The following is a 13,020-nucleotide window of genomic DNA, read 5'->3' on the forward strand; positions in this document are numbered from 1 at the left end:
TTGATATAATATAATAAAAAGTTTATTTAAGAAAGACTACTGCATTAAAGATTACCAGCACCTTATATGCAGGTATATGCAACAACAACAACAACAACAATAACAACAACAACAAATATATACATTAAAAAAATGTGGCTGTTGGTATGTCTGTTTGTCAAAGTGCATGGTGTCTCAATATAATCTGGTCTCAGGACATGTCGACATATAGAATTCACCACAATCTGATTCTCAGTGGTGTTGGATACTTTGTGGATGTACATAGTCTATGGGCTAGTAGGGGTCCACATGCACCCCCCCCAAGATTAGACTTCATGGGTATTTTCTTGTAGCCCTGGTCCTAAAGTTTAAAAAAAATCATGTTAACAGGAAATTAACTCATTCCCACTATGCATGGCAGACCACTTTTTTTTTTAACAGGTTTCACACAGGTTTCATCAGAAACGGCAAAGACAAGCATAACTATTTTACAGTTGATGCTGGAATTGTCTGCTGAACATTCACCCAGTAACAGATAGCACAGGTGATACTATTTTCAAAATGGAAGATATGGCAAGGGCATTAGAGACAAACAGCAGATGTTGACCACAACCAGTCATCAGTAGTAAACTCAGCCATACATTCCCTATATTCAGGGATTGGTTTATTACAGGACTATCGAAAACAGGCGGTCCCTGTCTTGTCATTTCCCAGACGTCGACACAACACTCGATTGGCTGCTTGCATGACATGGTAGCGCTGACGAAGATGGCGCCTCTGCACATGCTCATTGGTGATCTCCACAACGCAAGCTGCTGGGAACCAACCACGTTCTCCATCCACCCTCCAGCCCTCCAGAAAGCCTACGATTGGGCAAGGGGTATCTGTTAATGTGGCACTAGAACATAATTCCTTTGGGTATAGGAAAGATAGGGTAATCGTGATTCTATGACTGAGTGACGATGGAGAATATTTGTTGTTTTTTTTCTCCAGCAAACTGCAGATTTACGCCCAAATAGTGAGAGTTTTTGTAGCATCTGAGCTCTGAGAGTAGCCTTATTACAACTGTGTGAAACCTACACTGTGGCCGTAGGGGCAGGGAGGTGAACTTTAGAAACCCGCTGTGGCTTAAACACATGAACAACACAAACACTTGGTGCCTGTACAGCTGGTCTTAAGACAAAGTCTTACACCTTAATCTCCCATTATGATGAGCAGGAGGTAGAGGAAGACAGTTAACAGTGTCCATAGACTGTGTGTGTCACATTCAAAGACTGACCCTTTAGACTGGTCATGACATTTCTGGATGAGAATTCCACATGTCATGCAAATCCAGCCCAAAGGCATTGTATGAGATTGAATAAACAGATTTATGGCAAAGATAGATGAAGCAAAACATGAAACAAAGCACAACCCACCTTCGGTGGTCTTCTGGATTACATTAATGATGTCACCCAGCTGTAAACTCAGTTCACCCTGATGCTGTGCTTGGTAGGCCACGGTGCATTGGACCTGAGGACAGTCTGAACACGTAAATGTTTGGTTTTAGTGGTTTTCACTGGAGCTTTTACAAATTGCTGTTTTCATTGTGTTGATTTTCCCTAACAGTCATTTCATTTCTGACGCAATTCCTCAGAGGTTGTGAACGCTACAGAGGCCAGCTTTGTACTGTATGTGTAAACTGTTAAATGGAAACTTCCCAGATGTCATTGGCAACTCTGCCCTCTAGTGGCTGCCCTGGGTAACAACGTGTGAGACACTGCAGAACTAATTGTAGTGAATTTGAGTGAACAGCTCTGAAATGGAAGGACTTTCATCTACAGGAGGCTATAATAAAGTTTGTGGACAGACCACACACACACACACACACACACACACACACACACACACTGAATTGACACTCACCCCACTCCTCATAAATCTCTTCGTCACCATCTTTTCTCTGTGTCAGCATTCCCATCCAGCTGGCTTTCTCTGCTCTGAAATCATGTATTTTACCAATTGATTGAGTCAATAGCCTCACTTCAGAATGACACAATATAATCAAACATCTGTTCCCCTCTGTTTAACTTCTAAAGCATGTTAGTCCCAAAGTTCTTGAACCAGTTGAAGTACAACAGGTACTAAAAATAATTTATTGAACGCTTGACACAAAGCAAGTAAAAATAAAAACACAATACCTGGCATTACATAACTATTATACTATAATACAGTATATATACAGCGCCCTCCACAATTATTGGCACCCCTGGTTAAGATGTGTTCTTTAGCTTCTAATAAATTATTTTTTTTTCCAAATAATATAGGACCACAATGAAAAAAAAGCGTAAAATACAACCTTTAATACAAGTGCATTTATTTAGAAGGAAAAAAATCCCACATTAAGAAATAATTATTCTTCATAAAATCACCTGTTCCACAATTATTGGCACCCCTAACAATTCCTAGGAAATAAATGTAATTAAAGTATTTCTGTCATTTCTGTCATTTCTACAGTAGTTTACAAAGTCAATCAGAGTATGTAGGAACATTTAATTAGTAATTCTTAACATCCTGTTTCCCTGGGCTATCAATATGACGTGACACAGAGGCCATTTATCTTCAACATGGGAAAGACAAAGGAACACACTGTTCAAGTAAGGCAGATGTGTGTCGACCTTCACAACTAAGGCAATGGCTATAAGTAGCCACTCGCACACCTGCCCATATCTATGGTCAGAGGAATCGTTAAGAAGTTTAAAACAACTGGAACAGTGGTAAACAAGCCTGGAAGAGGATGCATGTTTATTTTGCCACCACGCACAGTGAGGAGGATGGTAAGAGAAATAAAAAAATCTCCAAAACTCACTGTTACAGAATTGCATCAAATGGTTGCATCTTGGGGTCACAAAGTCTCCAAAACAACCATCAGGCACTATCTACATGCCAACAAGTTGTTTGGGAGGCATGCAGGGAAAACAACCTTTCTCACTCAAAATCATAAGCACAAACGTCTGGAGCGGTACTGGGCCTTCAACTGGGACCGTGTGCTTTGGTCAGGTGAGACAAAGTTAGAGCTTTTTGGCAACAAACACTCTAAGTGGGTCTGGCGTAACAAAAAGATGAGTATGCAGAACAGCACCTCATGCCCACTGTGAAGTATGGGGGAGGATCTGTGATGCTGTGGGCCTGTTTATCTTCCAAAGGGCCTGGGAACCTTGTTAGGGTGCATGGCATCATGAATGCTTTGAAATACCAGGACATTTTAAATCAAAATCTGGTGGCCTCTGCCCGAAAGCTGAAGATGGATCGTCACTGGGTCTTTCAGCAAGATAATGACCCTAAACATATGGCCAAGTCTACACAGAAATGGTTCACCAGACACCGTATCAAGCTCCTACCATGGCCATCTCAGTTCCCAGACCTCAACCCCATTGAAAACCTGTGTGGTGAGTTGAAGAGGAGAGTGCAGAGGAGAGAACCCAGGTCGTTGGATGATTTGGAGATTTTGTGCAAAGAGGAATGGTCGAAGATCCCTCTTTCTGTTTTCTCTAATCTTGTGAAACATTATAAGACAAGATTAGATGCTGTTTTATTAGCAAAAGGGGGTTGTACAAAGCATTTACATCAGGGGTGCCAATAATTGTGGCACACATGATTTGATGTAAAATAATTATTTCTTAATGTGGGATTTGTTTTCCTTCTAAATAAATGCACTTGTATTAAAGGTTGGATTTTACGATTTTTTTCATTGTGGTCCTACATTATTTGGAAAAAAAATGAATTTATCAGAAGCTAAAGAACACATCTTAACCAGGGGTGCCAATAATTGTGGAGGGCGCTGTATATAGGCCTACATAGGCAATGTGGTCAGCTCGTGGGTGTAGGGCTCTGTTGTGACTCATTCAGTACCTGTACTGGGCTCTCTCTAGGGACACATCTAAATACTCTTACATAACATCATCTCTTCATGCTCTCCTAATCTCATCAGAGCGGCACAAGACAAAACTATATGGTGCCAGTACATCATCTGATAATCCTCTTTGTCTACTTGTCTACTATCCAGATGTTAATTCTATCAGCTCCAATTAAGGTAACTGATATGTACAGCTAACGGCATCAATCCGGTTACTTATGCTTACTTTTATTGACTGGAGACATTTAAAAAATGTATTCTGTTCATTGATACAGAACTTTTTAAAAGAGAAGATCTTTTTTGTTATAGTCACGGACATCTTCCTCTTCCTCATCTGCTAGTCGTCAGGAGTGAGTACTCACTGAGAGGGGGCTTGCAACAGGAGATGTGAGGTGCCTCCTCTGTGGTTCTTCAGGAGGGCGAGCTGGAACGTTCTGTCGCGTTCGCACCCTTCCAGGTCCTCCTCATCCTCCACACTGATGATCTCTACAAGGGAGCGATGGGCATGGTCGCGCACCACAAAACGGTCTGGCCTGTGGGCAACAAATCCAGCACAACTTAGAAGTACTAATGAAATGTATATCACTTGTTCCGAAAATACATGTAGTCCAGTAAAACTACAGCTGAATCTAAATCTATCCTTTAAATATGTATTTTTAGTACAGTAATTTCCCGCATATAAGCCGCATTGTGTATAAGCCGAAGGACAGTGTTTTATGCAAGTTAAAATAAACAAAGCCATAATAACACCATATTAACTGCCCCCTGTATTAACCTCATAGCAGAAGAAATTTGGCAAAATCAATGTATAAGCCACGGCTAATAGTCGGGAAATTACGGTAGTATCTAATTTTATTACTCTTTCTCCTATTGTATGGCTTCAGAGGATGTCCCCATAATTCAATGTCTCAATTCAAATCAATGTCTCAACAACCAGTGCACCAAAGTGTCATTAGTATTAACTGAGTCACAGTCAGTGAATCTGGTCACAGCACCCACCCTTTCCTTGTGGCTAGGAGCAGCAGGTCATTGAAGAGGAAAAGGTAAATGGGAAAGAGCTTTCTCTGGCCAAAGATGTTCTCCTTTGCGGAGAGCTGAGCCAGCTCCCCCTGTTTCAGCAGCCACCGAGAGGAGGACACCAGCGGCAAAGCCTGAAGGAGGAAGGAGGGAAAAGGGAATAAACCTGCAATCTTACGCAGTTGCGTTAATCATTCACTTTGCCACTGAGATTTGCAGGTGCAATAATTTGCATATTACACACATTACAAAGCAGATAGCACAGCATTTATTTGTTCTTGAAAACACTTCCAGAAAAGCCACTATTCTATCCATTCATCTTACTGACCCTTTCATCCAAAGTAAGGACTGACTTTCAAGCTATACGTTTCTAAAGGAGACCCTGACATTACAAATAAAAAAACGTCCTTGTAAGCACCACGTGACTGAGTGTGGGAGTGCAGATGAGCCAGAGGGGTGAGAGTGTAGAAGTTAAGTATGAGGATGAGGTCCTTCCTTACCTTGCACTCAAATTCTGCTTTGTTTGCAATGCGCACCAGCTCCTCCATCTGCTTCATTTTGCCAACCTCACGATTGCATGCCTCAACTATCTACAGAAGACATGCACATACAAGAAAAGGAAGTAAAAGGTGAGGTAGCTATGGAAATGCTGCATGCCTACACAACAAACTGAATTCCGGATTTGAGTTAACCCAAATAGTCAGGAAAATTAAAAAAAATCAAACAAAAGTACAACCCCTTTGAAAAAAGATGATAATCCAGTATGGTGAGGATTGAGGCTCATTGTTTTGATATTCTATTACCTGCCTATCACCAGACCAAGCTCAATCTTTAAAGACTGAACATTAGTCTGGGAAGTCTACTCTGTATTTTCTACTGTACAAGAGGCGAGCCCAATGATCCTGGACCAGGTGGATAAGCCAATTTGTGATTAGATCCCACAGATTTGTAATGGAAGCAGGATAGATAAATGTGGAGGTTTCCAGCCTGAGCTGCAGGGTAAGATCCCATCGCCAGCAGATCAGGCTGGGCTTACCCAGTCTAGATATGCTAGACTCTAGGTACAGGAATTGAGAGACAGTGACGGAGCAAGTGTGATAAACCTAGTTTATGCATGGTGTTACCTTGGAAACACCCTTTAGGGCTCCTTCAGCCGACGCCTGACCTTGAGACCCTGGCTCAGTTTTCTTCAGAATAGCCTAAAAGGTCAAGAGAAAGAGAGCAAACCAAAACCTGTGAGACGGAACTTCATGGATCTATGCAATGGTGCTATTTCTACAACATGCCAGTAGGTGGCCCTATCCTATAAGTTTGAATTGTGGAGCAACCTAAGGGCCTTATAGGCAATACTGTTTCCATGTTTAAGTGACTTTGGTTAGAAACATCTGCCAAGTAGCATAACCATATTGTTTCGTCTTATCCAGTCTCTCAGACATAGCCACCTTGTTCTCAGACATAGCCACCTCGTCTCTCACCTCAACTAGGATCTTGAGACGTGTGACCCGCTGGAAAGGGAGAACCAGGTAAGATTTGAGTGACAGGCGGTTACAGCGAGGGTCCTCTTGAAGCTTTCGTAGAATTCCTATTATTTGGGGACTCCTTTGTCTAACAATAGAGAGGATTATAATCAATAAACACGTGGTTAGTAGTGGCCATTTCAAACATGAAAAATCAAACATCGGGTTCAGTCGGATTGATATTAATACATGCATTGTGTATAGAAGAATAGGGTGACTAAAGGTTAAATTAAAGTTTTAGGAAGCTATACGCCCTAAGAATGAAGAGAGAGGGGAGGGAAGTTTTATAGATGAGAGCGAAGGAATTCTTGTATTAGAAGAGGACGGTTTGATTTATTATTATCATATATTTTTGTTGTTGTTGTTGAACTTTGTTGTTGACTATTCTTAAAACCAAACAGAACAATAAAGAAGTCCTCAAAAAAATAATAAAAAGTCAGGACAGTGTAAAAAAACAAAAACAAAAAAATCTCTAATTAGACCGTGAGCCAGGGCCTCAAATTATGGAAACCGTTACCGAAAAGGTGGCAAAGGCTACCATACCTTTCCTGAAAGCTTGGAATCTCAGCTTTCCAGTGATGTATGATGGCCATCTGACAAGAGTAGCTGTTTTGAGTTATGACACATAATGTAAACTATAGGTTGAAGAAATAATGCGTATAAATCAAGCAGAACACTGACCAATCTGATAATGATATTGGACATATAGGAATATTTTATTTTGTTATGTTTGGTATCATTTTAAAGGGGAGGCTCTGGGCTTTCATTTAAATCATTTAGTGAACATTTTGGATAAGTACAGCCAACCCTGGAGCTCTTCAAACCTTTAATCACACACATTTTCCTGCCATTTCCGCCTAGGTCATCTTTTGTCTTTTAATCCTGTGGCACCAGGGAGCATCAGAGAAACAAAATCCAAACACTGAAATACTGGCATGACCCTAAGGGTTCAGAAAATGTATCATTTACCCATATTTTCTGATTTGGAGGGGGTGATTTTCAGTCTTATATCAGACATGCCGTTTTTTCAAAGACAGAAACAGTAGTGTACTATTATCCCTAGGCTAATTTGTTGATATGTCGAGTTGAAAGTCTGAGTAAATATTTTTTTTTAAAAGTTGTTATTCTGCATTTTTAGATAGTTCAAAAGGTCCTTAATACATATTTTATACAATGTTAATACATATTTACATTAAAAAATGAATGCCTTGTTCTCAGGCAAGAAAATACTGGTAAATAGGGTACTTTTTTTTTTTTTTTTTTAATATATCACCACAAAACTTTCCCAGTGTATCACAAAGATTAAGACAAGTATTGCTTGTATTGCAGGTTTTCTTAAAAGTAATGACTAAATATGCAAATGAGGATTAATTTCTGAAATAGGCTAGCCTGGGTGTTCCCGTCCTGCCTTGCGCTGTGATTTCATTCATGCTGCTAAGGCAGTCTGGAAACTACCGCCCTAATTTTTGCCTGAGATAGGGGACCAATCACAGAACAGGGGGGAGAGCAAGACGATGATGAGCTATGCACAGACGCATTTGATAGACATCCGTGGTGCCCAATGAACGGATCTGGGCATTTTTTCAAATACAAAAAAATGAACGTCTGGTTGCCAGACCAAGTCTCATTTGAGAAGTGGTAGGTGCTAGCCAGGCTAAAAATAGGCGCTAATTTGGAGAAATGTTCAAACTTGACATGTATATATTGAGAGAGAATATGGCCCTTAGGAAGAGGATAATCAATCTTGAAAAACCAACCGTTGGCGTTGGAGCTTCATGACAGGTTGTTGCAAAACAAATCCATCGAGATGTGAAGCATCTCAATTACGACCAGCCATGGTGACCTCTACCAACAGAGTTGGACTCCGATTCCTCTGTGCCTTCTTCTGTGAAGTCATTGCTATTTCGTCTTTTACCAAGCACTGATGAGAAGGAACAACGACTAAGAGACTCATTTGGCATGGATCTACTGTAGTGTATGCCATATCTCATGGCAAAGTGAAGACTTCCAAGCATATCCTTTTGACTTATGCTGTGAAGTCACTTACTGGTAATGTCAATCTCATCAGAATATTACTAATACTAATAGATTTAGTAATTGTGTACCCTACAGTATGCTAGAGGAAATTGACATCTCATTATGCGTGCACAAGCTAGGACAGGATGGTGGGGTTACTCCAGACCAAGTGAAGCCATATGTGCCCACAGCTCTAGCCTGGGACAATATTGACAGGCTGGAAGAGCCACTTACAGGCCGTGGAACATCCCATAGGGTCAATGGTATAGCAGTGCAGCCTCGGATGTTAAGTCCTAGGTGTGGTCCTCCAACTAGATCCTATGTTGAGGTCAAGACAGATATCTGTGCTGATGCTTTGAAGAACTCCTTATGGTTGCATACTGCACTCTGTCACAAATCATAGCGTCCCTAGCTGGACAGGTTACAACATCTTAGCATCAAACTCTGTGGATGTTATTCCCAGTGTTTTCAGCTATCTGCCAACCATCAATGCCCCGGCCAGACTGATGGCAACTGTTCATGAGCTTCTCCTTCAAAGTAAAAAAAAACTTCCTTACGCATTAGCATGTCAGTTGCCTTTTATCAGGCTCTCTACTGTAAAGTTCAGCACAGAAATTCTGTGGGCACATAGAGACAGGTTTCCCAACATTGTGCCAAGACTTGGAGTCTTCCACACCATCTGTATGTTCTTGGGAGTGATTGAGAAGTGCTTCCAGGCTGCAGGCCTAAGGAATATGCATTGAATCTGGAGCTGTGGCCGAGGGATCTGTAAGTGGTGTTAGTACAATAGATCTCTGAGATTCCATAAAATCATGTATGAATCCCTCCCTAAGCTAGTCTGGAATCAGTTTCACCAGTGGCTCACAAATAACCATCCTGATGCCCACGGTCTCCTAGATATCCTGCCCCTAGACTTGAGTGTCTTTTCTGAGGTTATATCATCAACCACTGTAGACGAATCACTTGACTGTACAGTCTTCAGAAAGGTCCATCAGTACTTCTGTGAATTCCTGCAGCATCTCAGGTCCCAGCAAGGTCTACTGGCCAGCTTTTGGATGTCATATATTGACATGGTGGAGGTTGTACTAAACCTTGTGAGGGCATCATGTGAAGGAAACTGGGCATTGCACATGGCTAGCATTCGATCAATCATCCCCTGGACCTTAGCCTATGATAATCTGAATTATGCAAGGTCACTCACTGCTTACTACTCAGAGATGAGCCACATTGAACATGAGAAATCAGATCTTTACATCTTCTCTAGGCTTTTCGGCCTAGCTGAGTGCAACAAACACATTTGGCAGGGTTCTGATTGACCAGGCCCTAGAGGGACACTCAGACAGCTTGAGGCACAAAAGGGTTCCGCTTGAAGGCCCAGCAGCTGTCTCAAGATATTACATTTCTGCTGAGTACTAAAGCACTTACCTGTCTATATTGAAAAGCTCCCTGGGACTCCAACAAAGTGACTATTCTCACAAGGACCTTGGTCAAAGCAGAATTGCCAAAGATGAACACATTACAAGCACTGTGGATCTGATGGATTCTAGTTGGATAAGTCCATTTGCAGGTGGTGAGCCCCTCATTTCTCTGTCTACTGGAAGTAAGGCACCAGCAGATGTTGCTGAAGACCTCCTGAATGCACACACCATTGGCAATAATGCCTACAGAACCTTCTCTGCTGTGCGTGTTGAGAATAATCCTCCTGCAAAGCAGTTCCATGCACCACTCTCCAAGATGAAACTGAAAACGTTCTCCTAAATGCAGGGAAAGGCAAAGACATGCAGAACTGGGAATAAAGAAGATATCCTCAAAGCTGATAATCGAATATTTGCTCAGATGGTAGCCTACTGACTGCACAGAGTAGACAGCTCACCTATGTAATAGATGGCATGGCACTTGTTCAGAAGTTGAACGGTGATGGCAAGACATTTGCTGATATTGCAGACTATGCCTTGTCCGCTGTGCAAGCTGAAGCAAGTCACAGCACCCGTGTTGACATTGTTTTTTATGTACACTATATTGCCAAAAGTATTCGCTCACCTGCCTTGACTCACATACGAGTTGAGGTCAGGACTCTGTGCAGGCCAGTCAAGTTCATCCACACCAAACTCTGCCATCCATACTTTTATGGACCTTGCTTTGTGCACTGGTGCACAGTCATGTTGGAACAGGAAGGGGCCACCCCCGAGCAGGGCTTGGTCCCTTAGTTCCAGTGAAAGGAGCCCTGAATGCTTCAGAATTAACTAAGAGATTTTGGACAATTCCATGCTCCCAACTTTGTGGGATGTTTGGGGATGGCCACTTCCTGTTCCAACATGACTGGCCTGGACAGAGTCCTGAACTCAACCCAATAGAACACCTTTGGGATGAATTAGAGCGGATCCTGAGAGCCAGACGCCTCGTCCAACCACAGTGTGTGACCTCACAAATGCACTTCTGAAAGAATGGTCAAAAAATCCCATAAACACACTCCTAAACCTTCCCAGAAGAGTTGAAGCTGTTATAGCTGCAGAGTCGACCGATGTCATAATAAACCCTATGGATTAAGGATGGGATGTGACTGAAGTTTATATGTAAGTCAAGGTAGGTGAGCAAATACTTTGGGCAATATAGTGTATATAATGAGGCTTCTATCAAACACTTGGAGAGAGTGGCCAGAGGTGCAGACTCCGGCACAGAGGTCAAACAGATCACTGCATGGCACAGTTCAACAATGTAAGAAATTCCTACAAAGCAACAAAACAAACCTTGCTACCTTCTTGCTCAAGGATTGGGGCAAAGAACAGTCTAGAACAAGATTTTTCGGTGAAAAGGTTCTGTACACTACAACCAAAGATTACAAGGTGACCCAACAGGAGGTGCACAAGGTAGCAGACCTGTCGTCCACTCATAAAGAGGCTGAAACCTGTATGCTACTCCATGCTTGCCATGCTTCAAGGACTGATCACAAACCTGTCATCCTTGTGACACTGATGTCTTGGTGATAAGCATGGCTACCAGTGACACACTCACATGTGGCCTGTTCCTGAGGACAGGGACAAAGAATCGCACCAGCTACATAAACATCTCACAACTCACTTATGGTCTGGGTTCACAGTGTGAGGCTTTGCCTGGTTTACACGTATACACAGGCTGCGACACTGTAAGTGCATTTGCTGGCTGTGGTAAAGTGTCAGCCCTAAAACTTCTTCAGAAGAATGAAAACTTCTGTGAGACCTTTCAGAAGGTTGGGGCAGACTGGCAATGACACCTGAGTTGTATGCAGCCTTACAGGAGTTCACATGTCAAATGTACAGCTCCAAGTCCAGAATCAGGCATTTACCTCCATGCTCAGATTCTCTCAGGAAGCACGGTCTCAGAGCTAACCATCAAGGTGCTATCTGGAGAAGATGCATCGAGAACAACCCTGAAGTTCCTTCCCCAGTTGAGCGTGGGTGGCCTAAAGTGGACCAAGATGGTGACTTGCAGCTCTCCATAGACTGGTTCAATGTCTCCATTGGTCCACAAGCAGTACTTGAGTTGCTGTCCTGCTCATGCAAGAGGGACTATGTCACTCCATCATGTCAGTGTGTTGCTAACAACTTTCCCTGCACTGACCTATGGCGTGCAAAAACCCGAAGGATGACTTTGCTGAACAATCGTATTCCTCTGATGAGGATTCCGACGAGGAGTTTGATTAGTGTTGTGGCCTTGAATGATGCAATCTGTGGGAAAATGTCATAAAATGTCATTGACCATGCCTAAAGGTCATGACCTTGACCTTTTACAGTAATGGCAATGTCATAATTGTGTTTACCACATCTCAAAATATAGGAATCCATGTCTCATTTGTTAATTGTTATGTTTTCTGCTTAATTTATAATATTATTGACTCAAACGCCATGTCTGATATAAGACTGAAAATCACCCCTCCAAATTGTATAAAATATGTATTAAGGACCTTTTGAATTATCTAAAAATGCAGAATAACAACTTTTTAAAAAAATATTTACTCAGACTTTCAACTCGACATATCAACAAATTAGCCTAGGGATAATAGTACACTACTGTTTCTGTCTTTGAAAAAACGGCATGTCTGATATAAGACTGAAAATCACCCCCTCCAAATCAGAAAATATGGGTAAATGATACATTTCCTGAATCCTTAGGGTCATGCCAGTATTTCAGTGTTTGGATTGTGTTTCTCTGATGCTCCCTGGTGCCACAGGATTAAAAGACAAAAGATTACTTAGGCGGAAATGGCAGGAAAATGTGTGTGATTAAAGGTTTGAAGAGCTCCAGGGTTGGCTGTACTAATCCAAAATGTTCACAAAAGGATTTAAATGAAAGCCCAGAGTCTCCCCTTGAAAATGATACCAAACATAACAAAATAAAATATTCCTATATGTCCAATATCATGATCAGATTGGTCAGTGTTCTGCTTGATTTATACGCATTATTTCTTCAACCTATAGTTTACATTATGTGTCATAACTCAAAACAGCTACATTTGTCAGATGGCCATCATACATCACTGGAAAGCTGAGATTCCAAGCTTTCAGGAAAGGTATGGTAGCCTTTGCCACCTTTTCGGTAACGACCAACCCCTCTGGCTCA

At 41.8% G+C, this 13,020-nt stretch overlaps 1 protein-coding gene across 1 annotated transcript in view; it reads right to left on the reverse strand.

Annotated features, from left to right (window-relative positions):
• Positions 1-13,020, reverse strand: part of LOC134102337 (ephexin-1) — a 24,856-nt gene continuing 11,836 nt past the window's right edge. The window contains exons 10-17 of the mRNA XM_062556417.1: positions 6,367-6,496; positions 6,016-6,090; positions 5,392-5,481; positions 4,874-5,025; positions 4,237-4,407; positions 1,885-1,958; positions 1,398-1,502; positions 1-842 (exon numbers count right to left, since the gene is read on the reverse strand). Coding sequence (XP_062412401.1) covers positions 655-842; positions 1,398-1,502; positions 1,885-1,958; positions 4,237-4,407; positions 4,874-5,025; positions 5,392-5,481; positions 6,016-6,090; positions 6,367-6,496 — 985 coding nt within the window. The 3' untranslated portion in view covers positions 1-654. The remainder of the gene's footprint in view (positions 843-1,397; positions 1,503-1,884; positions 1,959-4,236; positions 4,408-4,873; positions 5,026-5,391; positions 5,482-6,015; positions 6,091-6,366; positions 6,497-13,020) is intronic.

The sequence above is a fragment of the Sardina pilchardus genome, chromosome 15 (genome assembly GCF_963854185.1).
Source record: "Sardina pilchardus chromosome 15, fSarPil1.1, whole genome shotgun sequence".
In the NCBI taxonomy this organism is placed as follows: Eukaryota; Metazoa; Chordata; class Actinopteri; order Clupeiformes; family Clupeidae; genus Sardina; species Sardina pilchardus.